Here is a 25,913-nt window from a genome sequence, read left to right on the forward strand (position 1 = left end):
GATGTGAGAAAACACAGCTAATACCTGATTGGTCCATCTCCATCCCGCCTGCACACCTGCTCTGGTGTGTGTGTTCATCAAGTGCTTCCTGTCTGAAATAATTACATCATGGAGTGTGAGTTGCAAAATCCCCAGAGTAGATCTTTCTTTTATTTAAAGTGTTAACTGCTGTAAAATGCCAGATAGTGAAATGAAGACTTCTAGATGCACATTTAAATCTCTCTTTTCTAAAATATATACGTAGGCATGAAACGGAAAAAAAACATGCTGCAATGATACAAATATATTTTAGCTACAGAAATTACAGTACATTTTTTTTGCTATGAACACAAATTGAGGCACTAGACACCAGATCAAGTTGGCGTTGGTAGTGAAGCTGATACAATTGCTATAAATTAACAAAAGATTTTTTTATTTCTTTACCACTTTTTTTAAACATTTGGTTTAAAATGTTTAAAAAAGAATATCTCTTTCACAGAACATATCAAATAATGTGCTTTGTTATGAAACACCACTGATTTCTGTATTCCGTATGGAGTTGTCATAGTAGAATTCATCTACCACATACCTGCATACTGCATGTATCGCTACCACAACAGAAAAAAAATCATAATTTTTTAAAATTGAATTTACAACTAAGAAAAAATGTTCAGACTTAAATAAATAATTCCTTACAATGGCTCTTTTATAATACACTAACTTGGCCACTTAAACAATTTCAACAAAGAATGGTCTGGAAGGTCTCATTTACGTCTCCTGTCATACATCTGTGCCGTGTTCCATTCAGAAGATCCTGGGAGGGAAACAAAACAACAATCAAGTATGACATGTTACTCTGAATGTAATTTGAATATATGAGTCTCATATACTACAATAAATTGGTCTAGAAATATAAAGTGCAATGCAGTCAGTATTCCTCGGTATCCTGTGCATGTTAGGCCAGTTCTGGGTGCCACGTTTTAAGGAGGACACTGACATTTAAGAAGGATGGGGAAGGGCTGCAGTTCAGTGGCAGAGCATCTGCCTTGCATGCAGAAGGTCCCTGGTTCAATCCCCAGCATCTCCAGGTAGGTCTGGGAATATCTCCTGCCTGAAACCCTGGACAGCTGCTGTCAGTCTGTGTAGACAATACTTAGCTAGATGGAACAATAGCCTGATTTGGTATAAGGCACCTTCCTATATTCCTATCACAAACTGGAGTGTGCCCAGAGGGTGATCAGGCCAGTGAGGGGTCTGGAAACCAATTCTTATGGAGAACGATTGAAAGTGCTGAGTATGTTTTGCCTGGAATTTGCTCCCACAAGATGCAGTAATGGCCACCAGCTTGGATGGCTTTAAAAGAAGATTAGACAAATTCATGGAGGACAGGGCTATCAATGGCTACAAGCCATGATGGCTGTGCTGTGCCACCCTAGTCAGAGGCAGCATGCTTCTGAAAACCTGTTGCCGGAAGCCTCAGGAGGGGAGAGTGTTCTTGCACTCGGGTCCTGCTTGCAGGCTTCCCCCAGGCACCTGGTTGGCCACTGTGAGAACAGGATGCTGGACTAGATGGGCCACTGGCCTGATCCAGCAAGCTCTTCTTATGTTCTTATGTTCTTATGACAAGAGGACATTAGAACATATGAATATATGAGGAGCACTGCTGGATTAGTGGCCCATCTAGGCCAACATCCTGTTCTCACAGTGGTCAAACAGATGCCTATGGGAAGCCCAAAAGCAGGACCTGAGCACAGCAAACTTCTCCCATTAAGGACAGGCAGACATGGTAGCTGTCTTTATATATCTGCACATGATTTCGTATGAGTATTAGAAGGAACCTCTTAATGGTAAGAGCTGTTCAATAATGGAACAGACTGCCTTGGAAGGTGGTGATTTTTCCTTTGATGGAGGTATTTAACCAGAGGCTAGGATGGTTATCTGTCAGGAATGCTGTGAGGAATACTATGAGGTTGGACTAGATGACCCCCAAGATCCCTTCTAAGTCCATGATTCTTTAATTCTATGGGTGCCCAACTCATACCGAAATCAGTGTTGTCTTTATAGCTTGGCACTTAGAGAGGCAAGCAATGGGACTCAATTCCTTTTTGCATGGTTCTCAAAGGTGATAAAAAGTAAAACCAGAGAAACAGGTGGCATCCTAAGGCTTTGCCATCACCTTTCTACCTGTTATATGCATTACACACACGCACGCACACACGCACGCACGCACACCAATGCTATTAGCATTTACTACAATAATATTTGGACTGGCACAGCTCTTTGACATCCTCCCTCCTGCACCTCACTGCCAGTCAGACTTGATGAAGTCCAACAAAATGTTGCACACATGGCTTTTAGGATCAATTGTTTTTCAGATGAGAGTGCCCTTCCCACCAGTGAAACATACTGTTCCTTGCATTTTCTTTTCTTTTTTTTACAATAATGTTTATTCAAATTTTCATAAAACATAGAAAACAAAATCATAAAACATTCAAAGACAAAAAACAAAACAAAACAAAAATGATTAAACAAAAAAAAATAAAATGTTGACTTCCCATTTGTCACATATCAAATCAGTTATAGGTCTACAATATATAACAATCCTGTCTCTTAAATCATATTATAAAATCACTTTCCTCCAGTAGTTATCTTAATTAATCATCAAATCTCATAAACATTACTTTATTCTTTCCACAAAAAGTCAAAGAGAGGTTTCAATTCTTTAAGAAATATATCAATTTTTCTCCAAATAAACATGTCAATTAATCCATCTCGTTAATAATTATAATAATCTTATTGTCATAACCATAGTCCAAATAAACATTTTGATTAATCCATCTCATCAGAATCTGTTAGGTCCAATAATTTCAATAGCCATTATTCCATTATCCCTATTAGTTCCATCTTCCATCTTCAATAGTCCTGTTAAGTCCAGTAATTTCAGTGTCCAATCTTCCATTATCAGTATTCCATAATAATCTTGCTGTTGTAGCCATAGTCATATAATAAGAGTCTGATGGGAATTTCCTCTATCCCAAATATTTTCTTGCCATCCATTCTGAATAAGTTGCTGAAATACTGTTGTAAAGTCATATCTGTGTTCTTCTTTTTTACAAAATGCACTGGCTCATCTCTTAAGAGTTTTTCCATTGTCACATGGCTGCAGTTAATTCCATAGATTTTCTCTATATCAAGCTCCATCACATCATTCCAGTCCAGAAGATTATCCAAGCCATTGATAACTTTATCTCTAATATCTTCATTAATTTCTTCAGAGATAACGTTAAATTCCAAACAGTAGATTTTATTTCTAAAATCCATAAACTCCAGATCTTTTTCCAATTCCACATTTGTTCCAATCTCCAGGGCTTGTATCTTCCCTTTATTTTTTCTTTTCTCATCTCTGATCTCATTCTCCTCTCTCACAGGATCCCCTATTTCTTTAAGCTCCTGCGTCATTTTGCTCAGTTCAATTTTCAGCTCCTTACTACCCTGTCGCAGGGTTTGTTTCGTTATCTCAATCTCATCCATTATTTTCTGAAACATAATTACTTCCAGATTCTCAGCCACTTTCTTGATTGCCATTTTTAAAACCACGAAAACAAAGCAAAACAAAAATAAAGAAGAACCACTTCTTATTTCAGCAACAATTGGGTTAATATTCCAGGCTTGATGACATCACAGTATAAACAGAGCAACCTGCCTTATCTCTCTATGTTCAAGAATGCAAAACAAATTTAGTTCCCAGCATCAAAACAGTTAGTGGCGTCGTGAAGAAGCAGATTCGTCAAAATAAAATAGACCAAAAAGAGAATAGTCCCAGACAATATAATATTCCTCGGAATAGAAATCAGGAATAGAAATCCCTCTTCTGTTTATTATCTTTAGAATGCACTTCCAGGACAGCTTTTTGCGACAGAAACAGAGATAAGCTGTTAATTTCGTGAATAACAGAGAAGAGCTATATCTCACCCAGAAGTTGTCCAAAGCCGATCAATCTGACAAATCTCCTTTTGCTGCAACAATTTAAACCAAGTAAAAAAAATAATAGAAAGAAGGGTGCTTGCCTGTTAGTCCGTTCTCTCTTTAAAGAAAAGATAAACGTATCGCTTAAGCAGATAGAGCTTGTTAGGAAGTCCGTCCGGCATTGTTGGCTGGACCTTATCTCATAAATTAATGAAATCCAGTCCTCCCAACAAAAACAGGCTTTGAGGTTGATCTCTACGTTTCTCCCTGCCCGGGAGAAATTTCATCAGTCAAAAAAAAAAATGTTCTGACTGATTTATATCTGAATAAGCTTCTTTTGAGGCGGGAGCCCGTCCCAAAAGCAGGCACAAGCGAAGTCACCCTTCCCGGAAGTCTGTTCCTTGCATTTTCTATCTGATATCTCCTCTGTAGGTCTCAAGTTGAGTTTATATATCCCAACTGAAGGGTGCCTTTTCCAGTATATGAATTTTCCTGTGAACCAGCCATAGAGTTATTATACCAGCTATGGCCCACCAGGTGCTGTTGAACTCCAACTCCCATGATCCCTGACTATTGGCCATGCTGACTGAGGCTGATGGGAGTTGGAGTCCAACAATATCTGGAAGGCCACAGTGTCCCACACTCCTGCAGTAATGCTTGCTCCTAAGGGTCTTAGCACCCAAGCTGGAGAAAGGAGAGGGCCCCAGAATGGGGAGGAGAGAAAGTGGAAGTCAGGCAAAGAAGGACTGTTGGGGCATCTGAGGATGAGAGACCAGACAGAAGAGCCCAGGGAAAGCCACAGAGAGAAAACTGTTAACTAGGGATGGGCAAATCTGCCAATTTAGACTTCTCTCAGTTTTTCATTGCCTCAATCTTAACTTCCTTTTTTCACATTTCCACATCAGTTTGTGATTTTTTTAAAAGAAAAACATTCATCGTAAAAATTCATCAGCATTTTAGTGTGAATTCTCCAAATGTGCACGTTATTGTGAATTAGGTAGGCTTGCCTCTAAATGCAAACCGAATCAAATATATCCCCCATCCCTACGGACGTAACATCACTAACTCAAGAAATGCCACTGACTTTATTCAAGAAATGCCCAGTAGCCCAATTACCAACATTGGTTTGGGGTTGGGGTACTATGGGGTAAGTAATTCTTCATTCATTGCTGTAGCTGTTCATGTACTGGTTGAGTTAGTTAGTTGTTTATGAGACAAAGAAATACTTCTATATTCCAGAACGATTGAAGTCTGCCACTCATTTCAGATAGCAAAACCCCCCTGAAGCATTACAATGTTGTAAGAGCAGCTAATTCCCTTTCATGCTTGTTTTCCAAATCATTAGCTTCTGTGAAAATTCAGTTGGACATCATAGAATTACGAGGGCAATGAGAACAATCAGCCGGCATGCAATAGGCTAAAAGTAATTCCTATTCTTTCTCTGACCCCTTTCTTTGCCTTTCACGGTTATGATGTGGATTTTTAGAATGTCATACATTTAATAACAGTTCTAAGGACAGAACACGTAGCAGTTAAATGTTCACTCCAGAACATTGGTACAGTTTTACTTAAACACAAATTGCCCTACCTTCAACATTTTACTGCAAGATAGAAAATAAGCCTTAATAAGGGTCTGTATAGTTAAGATCATCCACAATCACCCCTTTGCTCTTAACAATTGGAGGTCAAGTGTATTTTCATGATCATGATACAGAACCAGAGATGGTTGCGGCTGAAAGTGAAAGATTAAATTTATTACTATTCATGATGTTAAGCAGTTGGAACTAGAGGGGGCAGGCCAAATGAAGTGCTTTACATACTGCCTGGGATCTGCAAAAAGCCATGCAGTTTGCAATCCTATGTACACTTACATAGTAGTAAGTGCCACTGAATATGGTGAGACTTCTAAGTAAGCATTGCACAGCATCAGATAGTTAGCTCCCTGGCTGTTATATTTGCAAGGTGTTTCCCACAGATGCTTCTGGCAAGATGTTCAGTGATCCTTTGTTGTCAGATACTCTCTTGATTGTGTCATCCCACAAGCCATCTTGAAATAAAAAAGTCACCTAATAAAGAAATCAGGAGGAAAATGCTCATGAATCTTAAGCTGTGTTCAGCAGTTTCCCAAATAAACTTAAAGGGAAAGGGGGAGGAATCTGTGATTAGGGATGGGCAAATCTGGCCATTTGGTTTCTCTCAGTTTCTCATTTTTCCATTCTTAAGTCCAGTTCTCCACATTTCCACATCAAGTTGTCACTTAAAAAAAAAAAGTTGTTCTGAAAATTTGCCAGCGTTTTAGTGTGCATTTCTTCTAATATACACATTTTATGTCATTTTGTCTAATACACACACTTTTGCAAAGCACTTTTCCCTAATATAATGCATTTTTGTATGTTATTGTTACTAATATATGTACTTTTATGCACATTTCACCCTACTATATGCATTTCTGTACACATAACGTGGCTGGAGAACTGCACTGTAAAATTTAGAAAAGTGCAGATTTCAGAGGATGACTGTGTTTCAGTTTGCATAGTATTTCAGAAAGCGTGAGTTAGGAAGGGTCATCTTTAAAGGTGAACAGAATTGAACTCCCCCCCCACGTGGATCTCTGTGTGAACCACCACAAGAACTGCATAGTGACCAAGAATTCAAGTCCTTCAGCTGTAATGGAATCTTGGAGAAGGAATGGAGAGATCAGTAGTAAATATAAACTTTACAACTGATTGACTCACACTTTGCCCATTTACCTAGAGGTAAGCGCCACTGAACTCAGTGGAACTGAATTGTGAGTAAATACATATAGGATATTGGTGTTTGTGAGCCACATGAGTTTAGAATCCTCCAAGGGTGGGGGGATTTAGAACAGAAAAGCTGTAGGAAGGTTAAGCATTCCCCCCTCTTGCTCTGCTACTCCCAGGTTATGGTCTGAAGACACATGGGGCCACCACATTGCTGAAATTAAGCTGGTCTGAGCCTGGTCAGTGCCTGGATGGGTGACCACTTGGGAACCACATATATGCCACCTTGGGTTCCATGATGGAAGAAGGCCTGGATAGAAGTGTATTAAAATAAATAAACAATATTCTTCAGTTCTAATTCCCCCCCTTGGACTTGCTTTTTAAAAAAGTAGTTCACCTTTTGATCTGTTCCTTTTATTATTATTTTAAAGAGTATGTAGCCCTTCATGGTGCTGTTGCTCTGTACAAGATGCACACTGAGTGAGGCTACAAGGAGGAATTTTGCAATGTCTCTCTCATCTCAGTCTTCAGAAAAGGGTATGTGAAAATGTAGGAGGAGAAGCACATGCACCCCTAGAGATTTGGCTAGTGGATGGACTGGGGTTGTCAGGTCTGGAGCTTAGCTCTGCAACAGGATGCAGCAAGTTCTGAGTCTGATGCAGGTAGGTTCTAGTCAAATGAGCCAGCGTCAGGAGCCATGATCATAGCTGCAGGCCCAGCTAGGCAGCAGTTCAGACTGAGAAGCTGGCTTGGAAGGAAAGGTTTTATAGTGCCTGGTGCATCTCCATTGGCTAGCAGTCAAGCTGTTGGATCAGCTGACAATATTCAGGCCATGACTGAATCCTGGAGGATGCCTTTGGCTCTATCAAGCTGGCTATGGGACTGGAGTACTAGTAGAGGGTAGTGTGATAAAGGCTGCCTACTGGAGGTCCTGATTCAAGACTCCCCTGGTGCCTTAGAGGGGCAGATGAGAGGTGAAAAATTAGGGGAAGGACTGTAGTTCAGTGGTAGAACATCTGTTTTGCATGCAGAAGGTTCAATCCCTGACATCTCCAAATAGGCCTGTAAGTGTTCCCTGTCTGAAATCCTGGAGAAGCACTGCCGGTCAGTATAGACATTATAGAGCCAGATGGACCAATTGTCTCAGTATACAGCAGCTTCCCACGTTCCTAAATTTTCTTTGGTTCCTGTCAAAAAGGAAGGGTACCACATATTAAAAGCTAAAGGATGTCCGGAACTTTGAACATTCGAAAGAGTCATAGACAACCCATCCGATACATCCGTGGTAAGAGTTACTAGGAGACTGTTATTCCCCTCACAGAGCTCCAATTCCCAGAATTCTCTGGGAAGAGGGGCTGACTGTTTAACCACTCTGGACATTGAAGCTCTGTTGGAGGAATAGGAGTCTCCTAATAACACTCAGAGCCCTTCACAAACTACCCAGGATTCTTTGGGGGAGGCCATGACTGTTTAAAATGGAATAAATTTCTGGTTTGGATGTGACTGTTGCCTGCCATTCTCATTAGATAGAACGGGCCTAGATCCCATAGATAACAGCATAGTTCTCATGGGGGCAGGGCCTTTGGATTCAAACTTATTTTATGGAGAAAGAGAACGCAGTCGGAAAACTGGGGTGAGGGAGTGTGAATTGGCTTGAGTCCCTTCCATCTCATAATATAAGTGGGCATATTTATCCATTTGTCTGCCTGGAACCCTGTTGCAGGTCTCACTTGTGAGATCTCAAATGTCCATATGATATCTTTCTGAAAGGAGATCTCCATAAGTCTCTCTTAGAGTCAGGCTACTATGGGATGATTTCTCATAAGACACTGATCCCAGCGTTCTGATGTTGCACAGGGAGCTTGGAGCCAGGCCAAAATCCAGCTCAGATACTTTGAAAAGGACTACTCTGACATGAGAAAACTGTGAATTACAGGGTATGTAACTACTATTTCTGCTTCAACATTTGACTGAACTCAAGCCTGGAAAATATCTTTTTAAAAAAGAAGACACTTCCCATGCTGAATTTTTTGGCATCACACTTAGGGCTTGTTCACACAGTAAGTTAATGTGAGATTGGTGCTGCTTGCACCCCCATTTAATTAGCAGGGTTCAAATGACATTGCAGGCAAAGAGAAGCTAGGATGCAGTTTGTCCCTTTAGATCCTCATCAAACCAACCTGGGGATAATGCAAAAAGTGAAGGAAAAACCATCTCTGCTTCACAGTGTTACTCCCATGTAGGTGCTTTGCTCCAATGCTTTTTGCTGGGGGGTGGATCGTCACTTTCGGATACTCCCCTTTCTCTGCCCACTAAACTCTCCATGAATTCCATTTTGTTTCCATTGGCTTAACAAGCGACTTCCAACTGAATGCTCCTGAATTACTGCAGTCCCTCCTTTCCTTCTCCCCTTTCTCCCCCAGTAAACTGCCTTCCTTCACTCCTGTTCTTTCTTTCTTTCTTTCTTTCTTTCTTTCTTTCTTTCTTTCTTTCTTTCTTTCTTTCTTTCTTTCTTTCTTTCTTTCTTTCTTTCTTTCTTTCTTTCTTTCTTTCTTTCTTTCTTTCTTTCTTTCTTAAACTTCAGCATGGTTTGAACTCTTTCCACCCAAATTCCCTCGGCTTTGCAAAAGCGAAGCTGAACTACCCCCTCAACTTTTCCACACAGCGCCACAGGTCTACAGGAAGGGAATGTTGGACTGGGAAGCATGTGGCATCGGCGTCGTCTATGCCCTGGCGTGATGGAAACGGGGCCGCCCAGAGTGCATAATGTTTTCCACTGAAATCACTTTTATGACCCAAGCTAACAACTTCAGCAGCTGCACGCGAAGTGCTGCTTTTCCCTTCCAGTTTGCTGCACACCACCCCAGTGGAGGGGGAAAGGAGCAACTCCGGGGGTAGCCTGAGCCACCTCCACATCTCTCCAAAACCTACCTGCCAATTACCAGCTATGTGACAGGAGGCACAGTCTCTCCCTCACACACACACAAAACCTGTCTCCAACTAGCTAATTAAAAAAAAAGGAAGAAAGGGTTTTTCTTGGAGGGGGGGTCTAGTCAGTGTCATGTCAATTTCACTCCGAGGGGCTCCCCTGGCTTCAACCTTGAAGCCGGAACAGTCGTGGGGATTGCAAATTGTTTTCTCAAGGCAAGGGGAAAAAATTACTCTGGAAAAAAGGGACCTTGTAGAAATGGGGGGCAGATGATGACCCCACTTATTTTCAACTGCCAAACTTCCAGAAGCAGTTGGGGGCAGGAGGTAGTTAAAATACTGCGCAGGTGAAGGATTTTTGCACATGCCCAGTAACTGAGCAACCAGAGGGAGTACACAAGTAAAATTAGACGGTGGGGCCAAAAGGAAACAGCGATGCTAAACCTTTCCAGATGAACGCAAACTAGTGTGAATGCAAAACAGCGGATTGGAAGGCAGGAAGGTTGGAAGTGTGTGAACCTTTCAAATCTATTGCGATGGAAAAAGCTGCATCTTTAATCTGAAGTTTAGCTCCAATGTGAACCAGTCCCAAGATGCAATCAGAGTTTTTTCTGGAATAAATCCCTAGGATTGATAGACACCATGCTACTTTCATTCTAAATCAGAGCTATATATTTAATTGTCTTCAGTACACCAGGCTCTGTGGCAATGGAGGTTGGTCTGTTAGGGTGAATGGGGCCTTACCCCACCACCCTCATTTTGTCCTTAGCCAGCCCCCATTTGTCTTCCTTCTTACTTGCACTGGGAGGGGGCACTGTCTGTCACCTTCCTCCTCCTCTGACTCAGTGTGGCCCTTGTACAACTCAGAAGGGAGGAGGAGGGGGACAAAACTGGAATTAGTTGGCTTTGCCTGTCAGTGGCTCTGGTTTCATCTACTGTTGGGGTCCCTGCTTTCTGCCCCACCAGTCCTAGTGGGCACCAGCCACCACTGTTCTGTGAATTTCATCTGTGTCAGATAGAAGAGCAATGAATACCAAGACAACTGAAACTGGAAAGTAATATTTCAGTTTCTGAGTGTGATGATCACATTATAACTATTGTTCATGTTCACGTTAGGGAACAAGCTGGAAATTATTCTATACATTACAGCAATTGTGAAATAATAAGGATTTAAAAAAAAACAAGCATGGTTATTTGTACTTCTCATATTTTCAGATTACAATAGGAACTGAATCTCAACTCAAGCTTGAATCTGTCAATTGGTATTTATGAGTGCCTGAGTATTTTAATGGCTATTCCACTCAGAGATAAACCGTTTACTCAATTGCTCATGATTCATAGCAATTTGTAAAACTAAATAGGATATAGACATAATATTGCAGCTATGAATACTGCTGGGCTGGAAATAAAGTAATTGACAATTGGAATTTCAGAAAAACAGTTTACAAATGCTAGCTTAAATAATTGCAAATAGCATTAGACAATTTGGCTTCCCAATCCACTTAAGGAAATAGCAGAGGGTGTTCCTTTAAAATCATTCAATAGTCTTTAGAACCTATTTAAATAAACCACTTTTTTGTTATTAGCTAAACACACATCTTGTGGACACAATAGCAGACATCACATTTTCAGTGGGAAAATTAAGCCATAATAAACTTCCAGCAGAGGAATGCCAGCTGAATGTGAGATTAGGTTTGACTGTAGTGATATGTACTGGAAGGTAGAGCAGTGGCTGCACTGGGAATGAAAAACAAGGATTGCACTTGCTGAGTAAAAGGCAGGGGAATGGGAATAAAGGTGCCATTGTGAGAGATGAGCAATCTGCAGCTTACTGGGTATTCTAAGATTTTTCAGTTCCTAAAGCAGGGATGAGGAATCTGTGGCCCTCAAGCTGTTGTTGGATTCCAGCTCCCATGAGCCTTAGCCAGCATTGTCATCCAGGATCATCCAGGGTCCCCATCCCTGCCTAATGTTATTTCCTTATAATAGCGTTGATTGGTTGGGTGTCTGTGACATCACATAACACCTTTCCCTTCGGCAAGCAGTTTTGCCACCTAAAAACAGGAAACTGGTTGTTACAGTTTTTTGTTTCATTTTAAATCAGGTGCTGTTTGATTGAGGGAGAAACTGTCGCTCAGTGGTAGAGCTCATGCTTTGCATGCAGGAAGATCTCAGGTTCCAGGTTTAACCCCCCCTTGTAATTTCCAGGTAGAGCTAGGAAAGGCTCTAGTCTGAATCCCTGGAGACCTGTTGACCATCAGAATAGACAAATATGCAAGATGGTCTGATTCAGTAGGATGCAGCTTCCTATGTTCAGATGGAAATATTATTAAAATACTTGAAAAACAACATAACAGATAAGAGAGGTTGTGCTTTTAGTCTCGGCTGTAGTTTATACATACCAGAATCTAAAGATCTTTTGCCCATGAGTCCAACAAATGAATCTGTTTTATGTCCTGAAAAATATATTTGGGGGTGTTTAAATACATTTGAAATACATCTGTCTCTCTCTTTTTGTGGTAATGTGCTTTCATGATGAATACACAATTAGAAACAGATGAGAAATATTTGAGCAAATGATGACATGTGACACCTTGCTGGGTCTTAGTACAAGAAAAGACAAATGTACCCTTGTCCATTTCTTCAGGTTCTAACCTATGCCCTGCTCAAATAATTGCCAGTGTTCATTTATTTAATATGGGTTTGAATTAACAGTTAAATCATGGTTCCTGAGCTACCAACTGGAGTTGAAATCCATGGTTGCTCTCCAGCTGTCTTAAATGAGAGCACATGTTCTTGGAGGCATCTTGCCATAATGTTTTCTTTTAAAATACCTTGGAATTTCCTGGGGCTTCGCTTCTGTAACAGTTTCGACATTCTCATTGCCGAGAGTCCCAATCCAGTAAGGTTTCCAGATGTGGGAGCTCAGATGCCCACACTGAGCTCTTCTGCCCAAAGGGTTCAGTGGAGAAGACAGTCTGTCCTCACACATGTAGAGCTACTGCTCTGTTGAACTGTGTAGGAAACCTTGCACTAGGGGGACGCATTTTAGGATGCATTTACTAAGTTCTGTAAGACAATGTTCCATTGCAGAATCCTTTCTTAGGATGACATGAACACATCTTTGTGTGTGCGGAAAGTGAAATTTAGAGAGTCACACAATCAGGTTCTCCATTGGAGTGCTGGGTTTGACTCTGTGGGTTCAAATCCCATGAAGTTTGTTGCCTTGGGCAAATCATACTTTCGGCCTAGCTGTTCTTACAGAATGACTGCAAGATGCATGAATTATAAAATACATTTGTAACAATGAGAACTATCTCTATGGATGAGATCCAGTGTTTATCTATTTTCCTGTTTCTGCATGGTTTGTTTTTATGTACACTGCTTAGAGATGTGAATGAATAAGTGGTATACAAATGTCTTAAAGAAATACATAATAATATAGTCCACTATTCTGTTTTCCAACAGTGGTCAACCAGTGGGAAACCCACAAGTAAGGCATAAATGTAACAGCTTTCCCTTATTGAGTGTCCCCAGCAGTAGAGGTTTACTGCCACTGAACATGGAGGCTCTACAGCAGGGATGGGGGACCTCTGGCCCTCCTGATGATGCTGGACACTCAACTCACATCAGCCGCAGCTAGCGTGATCAGTGGTACGGATGGTGGGAAATGCAGTTGAGCAGCTTTTTGAGGCTGGCAGGTTCCTCACCTCTGTTTTACGCTGAAAAGTGCTAAAGAAATGACTGGTAACTAGGGGGCTGGAGTCAAGGTTCTTGCTGGCAAACCCCATCACATACAATGCTCCCACCCCAGATACCAGAGGATTCTGGGAGAATTTGTCTTTCACTCCTGTTCCCCCTCCCTTGCCATCCCTAATGCATCCTCTTTATGTCATCTGACTCCTCCCCTGTCCCTTCTGCCTGTCTCTCTCAATGTCTGTCCTTTTTTAGCTTGCAAACTATCTCTGTCTCTCTCATGCCATCTGTTCCCCCCTCTTTCTGTTTTTCTCATGCTACTCCCCCTTTCTCCCTCTCTAAACATTAGAAGAATTCTGCTGGATCAAATTAAAGCTCCACATAGCCCAGAATTCAGTTTCAGTTCCCAATGGAAGCCAATCAGAAACAACCTTGCTGTGTTGTTTGACAGTGTTCCAGGGTCTGTTATGCCAAGGTATGCTGCCTCTGAACATGGAAGGTTCTATTTAGTCCTATTTTATTTTATTTATTTCTTATTGCATTTATATCCCACCTTTCCTCCAAGGAGCTCAAGATAGCATACATGGTCCTACCCCTTCCCATTGTATCATCACAACAACTCTGTGAGGTAGGTTAGGCTGAGAGGTGGTGAGTGGTCCAAGGTCACCGAGTGAGCTTTGTGGTCAAGTGGGAATTTGAAGTCTGGTCTCCCAGGTCATAGAAAGGTGCCAGCATATCTTGTGGCAGCGATTTCCACAACTTGTATGAAGAAGAACTTTCATCTGTACTTACTGAACCTACTGCAAGAGCTAGAAGTATGTATTTTGATTCTAGCAAGCTACTGCAATTCTCTCTTTTGCACAACTATTAAAGGTGCAGGAGCCTTGTCCTCTTCATTTGGCCACTGTAACCTATGGTCACACACGCACCTGCTAGCCTAGGACAAGGTTGGGGGACCTGTAAGCATTCCAGATGTTGCTGAATGACAACTCCCATGCTGAGAGATACAAGTTGTGGCATCCCGGGATATTGATGCTGCTTCAGGGCTAATTGGCTGGCTTCATGTTTGCTTCTGCTCCTAGTGAAGCCTGTGAGGACACTATCACTTTAAAGAAGGTTGTGCTTAAATGTACTGCTAAGCCCCCTAGAATCTCCATAGGGGATAATCTAGAAGCTACAGTGGTTGCTATAGTATTTCTCTCTTCTTCTAATTATGACTTCTAAGTTATGCAAATAGTTAATAAAAGTTTAGCTCTTGATTTACTGCAGCTTGGAGCTTGGAAGTTAGAAATACAAGGACACAGCAAAGCCTGCACATTTATCAACAGATTACTACAGAGGCACAAAAGTCTCTATTGGTCTTTCCTCCCAAAGGAAATGTATTTTGTAAAGGCTCTTCTGGGTTTCCCGCTGCTTACAGAAAAGAGACATTGCAACAATCTGAAACAGGCTAAATTGACCAGACTTTATAAAAGACTCTGCCATTTAAAAAAAAAAAGTTTTGGTATGAGTGACAACCGTACATTCCTCTTTGGGGAGAGTTTTGCCTATTGATCAATGCAAAAAAACCCTCAAAGCTTCCAGAATATTTAACTCAGCGCATCTCTCTGGGAAAACACAATTTAACTTTTGTAGCATTGACTAATATGTAATGGCTTGGGCATTAATTGGATAGATACTCTCTAGAATAACGCAAATAGAATGACTAGTCCAAGTTAGATTTAGGCTGCAATCCTACAATCCTCCCTACATGCTTATTTGGGAGTAAGTCCCATTGACCTCAGTGGGGCTTTATTCTGAGTAGTCATATATAGGATTGTACTGTTTGACCTGAAATCACAATTCGATCAGTTTTCATTAAAGTGTTGCAATTGCAAGAATTCTTTATGGTTGCAAGCTGCCCAGAAAATGTGGCATACGAATAGAGCAAATAAATACTTTTCAGCATTTTATCCTTATAATGTATTATTTTATGTATCCACCTGCAAACTCTAAAATGAGAGCCTGGGGCTATAAAGTTAAAATCTAACCTGTGGAGGCTGCTCCATTAGGTCAAATAGAGCACTGTCCCACCACCCTCAATCTGCTCTCAGCCAACCCTGCTTGCCTGCCTTCTTACATACAACCAGTAAGGGGTGGTGGCCCTTGCTGTCAGATTCCTCCTCCTTAGTGTGGCTGTGTACACACCATACGTTTAAAGCACTGGACTTCCCCCAAAGAATCCTTGGAACGGTCGTTTGTTAAGGGGTGAGGGGATTGTATCTTGGTGATGGGTAAATGACAGTTCCCAGGATTCTTTGAGGGAAGCCACATGCATTAAATGTATGGTATGGATGTGACCTGAGCGACAGCCCAGCCCCATGTTGGTATTTCCTATGGCCTGTACTTCAAAGCAATGTGCTTTCCAAGTATGAGATATACATAGCCTGAGTTGCCCTTGTAGAACTCAGCAGGAAGGAGGACGGGGGCAAAACTAGAATTAGTTGGCTCTGCCTGTCATTGGCTCTGGCTCCATCTGCTGTTGGCCTCCCTGCCTTCTCCCCTACCAGTCTCAATGGGTAGCAGCCAGCTACTGTGCCATCCTATGAAGGTCTACTCAGACGTTAGTCTCATTGAGACTTACTACTAGTTCAGCCTGTTTAGGATTGCAGTTTTAATCAAACAAATTTAAGAGGAGGTAAAGGACAACCTTCAAAGCATGGGTAGCCTGTCAGGAGAGCTGATTCTGCTCTCTCCCTCGGGGGTAGATTTTCATGTTTGAAGTTCTGATTCTTTCCCCCAAGTTAAAGCTGTGACTTTCTGAGTGACAGTGAAATAATGTCGATAAGGCTGTGCATAGGATGGTCAGGGTCATGAAAAGGACAGGGCTCCTGCACTTTTAAAAGCTGTGTAGAAGACAGAATTTCAGTAAATATAGCTTGTCATGTACATCATACCTGGTTAAATTCCCTCTTCTACCCAACTATTAAAGGTGCAAGAGCCCTATCCTCTTTCAGGTCTGATCACTCTAGCTGTGTAAACCTAAACAGGGATGGGAAACCTGTAGCCTTCCAGATGTTAATGGACTTCAAATCCCATCAGCCCTAGCCAGCATGGCCAATGGCCAAGGATTATGGGAGTTGTAGTCCAAAGAAAACCTCTGGAGGGCCTAAGCATTACTTTTGAGGTGCATACTGACATTCATAGGTACCAATAAGTGATACTGTGATTACTTTTACAAAGTGCCCATGATCCAATGACCTACTGGGGCACATTTGTGCCCCTATCCAGCTAAAGATAGTCATGACTAAGTCCTGTTGAAACCAATGGGGCAAGTTAGTATGAATTTGTGTTGTCATCGGGGGAAACAAAGCTGCAATCCTATGCCACTTACCTGGGGTAGGCCCTGTTGAACTCAATGGGACTTACTTCAGAGTAGGCAAGCTGTTGCCACAATGGAAATCACAAGAATCTTATGTGTACTTACTTAGAAATAAGTCTCACTGTGTTCAGTAGGGCTTAGGGCTACTTAGGTGTGGACAGGATTGTAGCTGTGTAGTCATCATCCTATTCCCTTCAGTGTTGGCAAATATTCTTTGTGAATATCATTACAATTACATGAAGTTGCTAACACAGAAAATAATGGAGCCCCTGAAAGCACACCAGCATTTTCCTGTGCTCACTGGAGATGGAAGCATTTAGAATGAGCTGTAAAATTGCAATCCTGGATATAAATAGCATTGAAATCAGTGGAAAATTGTGACCCGGGAAATTACTGGAGGGGAGGCAATCGGCATATTTCCAATAAAACCAGGTTCAACTTACTTTTATGGGAGAGAGGGCCATATCCTAGAAAATAATAAATAAGAAACAATTATCTAAACTAGTAGAGATGGCATTTTATTGTGTCATTTTCATGAAAAGAACAAAAGCATCTAGCACTAGCAAACTGCCATTTCATTGCAATTAATGTACTAATTATTTTCTGAATAATTCAGTGCCACAAAACACTTTTCAATACAGGCATGACACACCAGGTTGTTTCTTGTAGAAACTTCATTAAAAAATGCCTTTATACAATTGCCATCCCCACCCACTGCAAATACTTCTGCAAGGGATTTTCTTGATACCATGTATAGCAATCAAATGGTTTTTTTAATGCCTAGTTTTGTAAAATATCATTTAACAGTTTCACTGAGGACATTAATAGCATTGTTACAACTACTCCAGGGTGGGGTGGGGTAGGTTTTTTCAGCCTGGGGTCTGCATTCCTTTCCAGAGATTACATGCTTTCCAGAGATCATCAGTGATGGGAAGGGGCCAGAGACAAAAGTGGCTGGAGCAACAACTGCATATTTATCTTTATGTAGTGGGCTAATTTCTACACACCCCTTTCTATCCTCCAGTCAAGCAAGCAAATGCATAATCAGTGTTCAAAGACAGCCAGACAAAACACTCAAAGTGCAAAGCAGGCCTGCTTGGGGTGTGGCCTGGAGAGAGGAGGTATGGTTGGGGAGTCCCAAAGGCCAGAAAAAAGAAGCTTGGAGGGTCATGTTTGGTGCCCTGTCCTGAGGTTCCCTGATATCATGCACAAGAGGGCTGCAATCCTAACCCCAACTCATGCTACTGGAGGGGGTTAGGATTTAGCAGACAGCCCTGTCTGCTGGCCTCTGCCAGCTTCTGCCAGTGGAGAGGGTGGTATGTGTTATTTAGAGTGTCCCTCCTATTAATCCCATATTTTAATGCCCTGCAATTTATGAAAATCACAGGATCAAATTCTTCAGCCCAGCACTGAAAAGTACCTTGATTTCACGCACCAGGGACTTATTGTAATGAGAGCTCCCAGGGCAGGAAGGAAACCAGTCATGTCAGTGTTCTCTACAACACTTTGCACTGGGCTGTGAAATGTTAGTGGTGGCAGTTTGTTTGTTTTTTAAGTTGGGTTTTATGCATATACAAAGAGAACAAAAGTAACAAATACCAAATGAACAAACCAGCCAAAACAAGAAAGACAACAACCAATTCTATGTATATAATTTTGTCCCATGGGTGCATAATCAGAAGTACATTGAATTTTATTCATGCACCCCAAATTTCTAAGGATACTGCAGACTGCTGTTGGGGAAAGTTTGCACTGTTAGCTATATACAATAAAGTTCCACCATGTAATGTGGCAGTTTTTAAAATGATTCCTAAGAAAGGGAAGTTTAAAAGATGTGGCTAGACATATAAATCAAGTGAGCTGCATTAAACAGAGAGGTCTGAAAACAGTTCTTACCAGCATCTCGTTTGCCCATTAAGCCATAGAACTGCTGAGGTCTGGGTCGCCTGGCAATTCTCCGCAGAAAGTGTTCAAAGGGTAAAGGCAGCTCCTCCTGAAACAGATATATTATACTGTTAGTAGAGCAGTTAGTGTACATGATAGACAATGCAATATTGGGTGAACAAGAAAGAAAGAAAGAAAGAAAGAAAGAAAGAAAGAAAGAAAGAAAGAAAGAAAGAAAGAAAGAAAGAAAGAAAGAAAGAAAGAAAGAAAGGGGGGCAGTAAATCCAGAGCTCTTAGGTATCATTCAGCACATGATGCTTCTGTTTCCTCACTTTTCTTGCCTGCTACTTTCTAAAATCTCTGGGAAGAGATGATCCTATCCAAAAGAAAAAGGTATTTTCCTCCAAAGCCAGATCATGAATCCAAACAGAACTCTGCATTATAAATCCAATCTAGAATCAAAAACCCCTATGCCCTGTTACAAAAAAGCCACTAGGGGGCAGTGGAAACACAGAGCCAGAAAATATCAAGATTAGGGGTTAAACCAACCTGATACCAGAGACTGGTGATCAGCATTTTAAAACAAACTCAAAACAGGTGCAGGGAGCTCAGAATTTGGTCAGAGCCATGGCATTGGGCAGGTGTTATTTAACCCCTTTCCCCTGTTGTGCCTAGAGATGGCTGAGAATTTCTCAAAAATCAAACTTGGTGCTGGACTTTGATACAGTTGGCACATTTGCTAGCTTTATGGAACAACCTTGTTGCCTGTGACCTTCTGTAGATTTTTTTGACACTGGATTTTAAAAATGCATGGAATAACCAGCCTGTCTTGGTTTGCTAACGTGAAATTGACTAGTGGTGGGTGGGGAGAGACTGTGTGTGCATGAAACTGATTAGCCCATCTTTCCTTGCTAATGTGAAATTGACCAGTAGAAGGAAGGGAGACAGTATGTGAAACTGAGGCTGCAATCCTAAACACCCTTAGTAGGGAACTAAGCCACATTGTGTGTGTGAACAAAATAAAGACACTCTTTCCTTCTCTTTCATCCCCTTCCTCCCCTCCACTTCCTACTCTTCCCCCTAGCAACGTTGGTGTGAGGCACAAACAAATTGGCAGCCACATTATTCCTGGCGCAAGAGCCTTTTGCCTGGAGAACCAGAAGGTGGCATATGTGGTGGTGGTGACACAAGTGGAGGTGAGGCCTGCCCACATTTGCCTCTGCTTGTGAGCCTGCCGCTTTCTCTGTGTGCTGCTCTGGCTGTCCCTGGAGAAGAAAAATAGAAGGAGGCAGTATCCCCCCCCCTACTATTTCCTCCCTTGGCTGAGGAGCAGCCTGGAGGGAGAGCCAGACAAGTTCCAAAGGGTCAGCACTTGTCTGCCTGCCAGCTCTGCTTTGCAAGGATGTGGTTGTGGCGGCCCTGATGCTTTGACAGGACAGGAGGGAAGCTTTGTTTCGCCTTGCTGCCACTGAATCCACTCTACACCTGCTTCCTTACCCCTGAGGAGAGAGAAAGAGAAAACACCACCATGTGAAGTGGCAAGGCCGTTGGGATTTTGCCCTCTGAAGCTGAGTAAAGGTATCCTCAGCCTGTGTGCAAAGGGGTGGGAGTTTGAGGCATGTGCGAGCATACGCTCCATAGGCACAAAGGCAGGCGGGCAACCTCTCATTTTCCATGGCTGGGGGATATGATTCAGATAGAATAGGGAGGAGACAAAGGGGGGGGATTGGGTGGGTGACACCAGCCACTAGAGAGAAAGCTACTTTCCGTTCCTTTGTCAGAAATATTGATGGAAATATTGATATTTTTCCAGGAGGAAAAAAATCAGGACAGTATAAGCGGAATAGAATGGAAAACAAGCTAAAATGAACCACGTGTCAGTCTGATGGGGTGTAGTCAGATCGGCTGCAATAAGCAGATCCCTTCCCTAGACTTGTGTTCCTTATTCAATTCTCATACCGAAGGAATAAACTCATGGGGTGTGTGTGTGAGGGGGAGAGACAATTTCAATTAGGGGAATGTGTGTGTTTTAAATTTCACCCAGGGCTGCTGTTTCAGTTAAATTTAGAGCCTTGTGAAAATATCAAACTGTTTACAAGAACAACAAGAACTGTTGTATTTTGTGTTGTGATATAATGTTATTATAAAAACAGAAATAAAAACACTGATTGTAAAAAAGAACAAGAACTACACCTTGTTTTAAATCCCCAGAGGGTGATCTCATGCATCACCTGCGGTTTGGCCTTAAGGGCCCACATTCATTTTGGGACAAGCTGATGGTTCTCATAAGGAATTCTTACATGAGAAGCTCACATGTGCCTTTGGGCCTCTCTTGCACTGTTTCTGCCATATATGGATGTTGTTTATGTGGGTATGAACATGGAAGAGAATCAAATGGATGAGCTTTGAAATTCAGGTGCCAGGCTGATTCAAACTCAAATTATTTTCACATGAGGCACTGAAAAGTCACCACTACTCCACATTTAGGAAGTTTTATTCTGGTATGCCAAAAGCTGAGTTCAATACATAATGGTGGATATGTGCAACATGGCAGATGACAGATGCATGCAACATGATGCATACAACATGTTCCCTGGACTGAAGCTGTTGGCAGTCAGACTGAGCTAGACTTTTCTTGGAGCTGAAATATGCTGAAATGGTCTTGAGAACAGACTCTTAAGCATATCAGAAGGAACTGGTTATAAAACATGTAGACTTTCCTTTGGAAATATGAAGCGGCATAGAAATGATTTAAATAAATGAATAAATTGCATGACTGTGTTAACAGGTCCAAAACTCATAACCCACTTTCAGCATATTTACAGCACCATATGGAATGTGTAGGGTTCAAAATCATAGCTCAGGGATAAAGCACATATTTTGCATGCTGAAGATCCCATATTCAATTCCTGGCATCTCCAGTTAACTCAGCCAAGAGAGCAGATGACAGGAAAAACCTCTGACTCAGACCATGGTGAGCTGCTGTCAGCCATAGTAGGTGATATTAATCTGAACTGCTTTAAGTCAGCTTCCTGTGTTCCTATGTGTGAGCTATGTGCAACGATGCTAAACACTACACACGAAACCCTGCAAATATAGACAAAACCATTCACGCTGGGAATTTTGTTTCTAAAGAGAGAGAGTCTGCTGGGTATATAATGTTTTCTAACCTGAAACCTCTTCCTCCAAATCCCAGCTGTATTGTTGCTCAGCATAGTGGAAGGGGGACTCTATAGATGCATAAAGGAACTTTTCATAATTATTTCAGACATATCCAAGATCAACCCAGACCTTCAAAGCAAGTTCTGGAACTAAGCTGTGATTCACATTCAGCACTCAACTCACCATTTATATTTGAATTACTTCTTATGATCAGTGTTAGGAATATTCAACACGTTAAAAACAACAACACCAAAGGAACCCATATTCGGCCCCCCTCATTTTGTGACCTTTAAAATGATGGAGAACACACACACACACACACACACTTGACATCATTCTCTCTATTCCCAATATTCAGAGGTAAATGCCAATAATTATGTAGCCAAAATGGCACCATCCATGCTTATGTACAAGGTATCGGAAGGAACCCCCAAAATATTGTAAAAATACAAAAAAAGGAAAATAAAAAGCCAGGTGGTGGAAAACTGCAAAAATAGCCCAATGAGGACAGAGCATGCTTAGTGTCTTGGAATGCTAATTGAATGGCCGGGGGGAACAAATGTGGAGGAGAGAGGGAATGGAATGGAATGGAGTATTGTGGAAGAGGCATGGCCGGCTGAGTAGAACAATGAACACAGAGCTGGTCCACATGACGTTTGCTATCTGGGGCAAAGGAAAAGATTGTGTCCCTACCTGTTCTATGTACTGTGAAGGTGAGCAGATTAGCAATTGAATTTTATTCAGCACTGGTGATTGGACAGTTCCCTTTGGGGAGCACTGGTGATTGAGCAGCAGGGTGGGTTAGGAGGCAGGCAGTAGGCTGTTTGGGACACACACCTCTATTCCACTCTGTGGAATTCCCTCCCAAACGATCTCCGTCATGCCCCCGCTATGATGAGCTTCCGCCAGGCCTTGAAGACCTGGCTCTTCGGACATGCTTTTGGAGTGGGTTAGGTTTATTACTACTGTTGAGATTTTAATGTGTTAATGTATTTGTATGTTTTTATTCTGTACGTTGCCCAGAGTGGCTGGACAGCCAGCCAGATGGGCGACTAATACATTTAATAAATAAATAAATAAATAAATAAATAAATAAATATTCTCCAACATTATTATTATTAGAATTAGAATTTATATACTGCCTTTCATTTCAAGAAGGTGGTTCACAAAAAATTAAAAGCTAACAGCAAAATAATAAGAATAGAACCAAATATAAAACACAGCTACCTGTTATTAAAACACATAAACAACTACATTTTGCCACTGCTCTCCACCCTGCAGCATCTGTCACCTGAGGTGGCCACTTCACTTTGCTTAATGATAGGGCTGGTCTTGATGAACAGATGCCCTCCACACTGCAACATTACATTGCAAGCACCACTTGTTTATTTTGTTAGTTGGGGAGAAGAGCAAGACAGTATGCACAAGAAGACCCACTCCCTCCAGCTGCTGGAAATCTGTCAGCCCCTTACCAACCCTCTGACTTCTGAGGTTTTATTGAATGTTGCCTACATACTTTCAAAGGTACCGCCAGGGCCAAGAAGATGCCAGCATGGTTAACGAGCAAAGTCAAGGATGCTCTTAGAGGCAAAAAGTCTTCCTTCAGAAAATGGAAGTCTTGTCCGAATGAAGAAAATAAAAAAGAACACAAACTCTGGCAAAAGAAATGCAAGAAGACAATAAGGGATGCTAAAAAAGAATTTGAGGAGCACATTGCTGAGAACATAAAAACCAACAACAAAAAATTCTATAAATACATTCAAAGCAGGAGACCATCTAGGGAGGCGATTGGACCCTTGGATGATAAGGGAGTCAAAGGTGTACTAAAGAACGATAAGGAGATTGCAGAGAAGCTAAATGAATTCTTTGCATCTGTCTTCACAGTGGAAGATATAGGGCAGATCCCTGAACCTGAACTAACATTTGCAGGAAGGGATTCTGAGGAACTGAGACAAATAGTGGTAACGAGAGAGGAAGTTCTAGACTTAATGGACAATATAAAAACTGACAAATCACCGGGCCCGGATGGCATCCACCCGAGAGTTCTCAAAGAACTCAAAGGTGAAATTGCTGATCTGCTAACTAAAATATGTAACTTGTCCCTCAGGTCCTCCTCCATGCCTGAGGACTGGAAAGTGGCAAATGTAACGCCAATATTCAAAAAGGGATCCAGAGGGGATCCCAGAAATTACAGGCCAGTTAGCTTAACTTCTGTCCCTGGAAAACTGGTAGAAAGTATTATTAAAGCTAGATTAACTAAGCACATAGAAGAACAAGCTTTACTGAAGCAGAGCCAGCATGGCTTCTGCAAGGGAAAGTCCTGTCTCAGTAACCTATTAGAATTCTTTGAGAGTGTCAACAAGCATATAGATAGAGGTGATCCAGTGGACATAGTGTACTTTCAAAAAGCTTTTGACAAGGTACCTCACCAAAGACTTCTGAGGAAGCTTAGCAGTCATGGAATAAGAGGAGAGGTCCACTTGTGGATAAGGAATTGGTTAAGAAGCAGAAAGCAGAGAGTAGGAATAAACGGACAGTTCTCCCAATGGAGGGCTGTAGAAAGTGGAGTCCCTCAAGGATTGGTATTGGGACCTGTACTTTTCAACTTGTTCATTAATGACCTAGAATTAGGAGTGAGCAGTGAAGTGGCCAAGTTTGCTGACGACACTAAATTGTTCAGGGTTGTTAAAACAAAACGGGATTGTGAAGAGCTCCAAAAAGACCTCTCCAAACTGAGTGAATGGGCGGAAAAATGGCAAATGCAATTTAATATAAACAAGTGTAAAATTATGCATATTGGAGCAAAAAATCTTAATTTCACATATACGCTCATGGGGTCTGAACTGGTGGTGACCGACCAGGAGAGAGACTTCGGGGTTGTAGTGGACAGCACGATGAAAATGTTGACCCAGTGTGCGGCAGCTGTGAAAAAGGCAAATTCCACGCTAGCGATAATTAGGAAAGGTATTGAAAATAAAACAGCCGATATCATAATGCCGTTGTATAAATCTATGGTGCGGCCGCATTTGGAATACTGTTTACAGTTCTGGTCGCCTCATCTCTAAAAGGATATTATAGAGTTGGAAAAGGTTCAGAAGAGGGCAACCAGAATGATCAAGGGGATGGAGCGACTCCCTTACGAGGAAAGGTTGCAGCATTTGGGGCTTTTTAGTTTAGAGAAAAGGCGGGTCAGAGGAGACATGATAGAAGTGTATAAAATTATGCATGGCATTGAGAAAGTGGATAGAGAAAAGTTCTTCTCCCTCTCTCATAATACTAGAACTCGTGGGCATTCAAAGAAGCTGAATGTTGGAAGATTCAGGACAGACAAAAGGAAGTACTTCTTCACTCAGTGCATAGTTAAACTATGGAATTTGCTCCCACAAGGTGCAGTAATGGCCACCAGCTTGGACGGCTTTAAAAGAAGATTAGACAAATTCATGGAGGACAGGGCTATCAATGGCTACTAGCTATGATGGCTGTGCTGTGCCACCCTAGTCAGAGGCAGCATGCTTCTGAAAACCAGTTGCCGGAAGCCTCAGGAGGGGAGAGTGTTCTTGTCCTGCTTGCGGGCTTCCCCCAGGCACCTGGTTGGCCACTGTGAGAACAGGATGCTGGACTAGATGGGCCACTGGCCTGATCCAGCAGGCTCTTCTTATGTTCTTATGTTAAACCTATCTTTGTACCTCTGTAAACAGAAAGAGGGTTTTTTGTTTTTAAATGAGATTCTTAAAAAGTTCAATTCTGCAGCTAGCACCAAATTCCATGCTCAGTTTTGATTACTAAATTAATCCATCAGACATTGAAGTGGATGTGGAGAGAGACAGAGGAAACCAAAGAAATAGGTAGAATTTCTGTTTCTTACAAGGATACTTATTTAATTATCTTCTGTAAACCTTCAAACCTCACAAGTTGTCATTAGTTATTCATAGCAAAACTTAACTACAATGGATTTCTGATGACTTCTAATAAGCCAAGGAGGTTCAGGGGCAAACTAAAGGCTGATTCATACATGTATGTAGTTTGATTTCTCATCTCTCAAGCAGTTGTCACTTGATGTCTATCACCTCAATGTTTGAGCAGGCTCCTTTGAGCCCTATGTTTAAGGTTTTGTGGGATGTGATATGAAAGCTGTCATATTTGGTCCTTGATTTCAGCCATCACTTGATATTGTGATGATGGAACGTAACATGTAT

General features: G+C 41.7%; 1 protein-coding gene across 2 annotated transcripts in view; it reads right to left on the reverse strand.

The window, feature by feature from the left end:
* Positions 1 to 207: 207 nt before the first annotated feature.
* Positions 208 to 25,913, reverse strand: part of TAC1 (tachykinin precursor 1) — a 32,678-nt gene continuing 6,972 nt past the window's right edge. Inside the window, exons 3-6 of one of the 2 annotated variants that reach the window (XM_061586211.1) lie at positions 18,568 to 18,664; positions 17,115 to 17,138; positions 12,017 to 12,070; positions 208 to 793 (exon numbers count right to left, since the gene is read on the reverse strand). In XM_061586211.1, coding sequence (XP_061442195.1) covers positions 744 to 793; positions 12,017 to 12,070; positions 17,115 to 17,138; positions 18,568 to 18,664 — 225 coding nt within the window. In that variant the 3' untranslated portion in view covers positions 208 to 743. The remainder of the gene's footprint in view (positions 794 to 12,016; positions 12,071 to 17,114; positions 17,139 to 18,567; positions 18,665 to 25,913) is intronic. The other variant, XM_061586212.1, reaches the window with a different exon arrangement.

Source organism: Rhineura floridana, chromosome 10, assembly GCF_030035675.1.
Source record: "Rhineura floridana isolate rRhiFlo1 chromosome 10, rRhiFlo1.hap2, whole genome shotgun sequence".
NCBI classification, from domain to species: domain Eukaryota; kingdom Metazoa; phylum Chordata; class Lepidosauria; order Squamata; family Rhineuridae; genus Rhineura; species Rhineura floridana.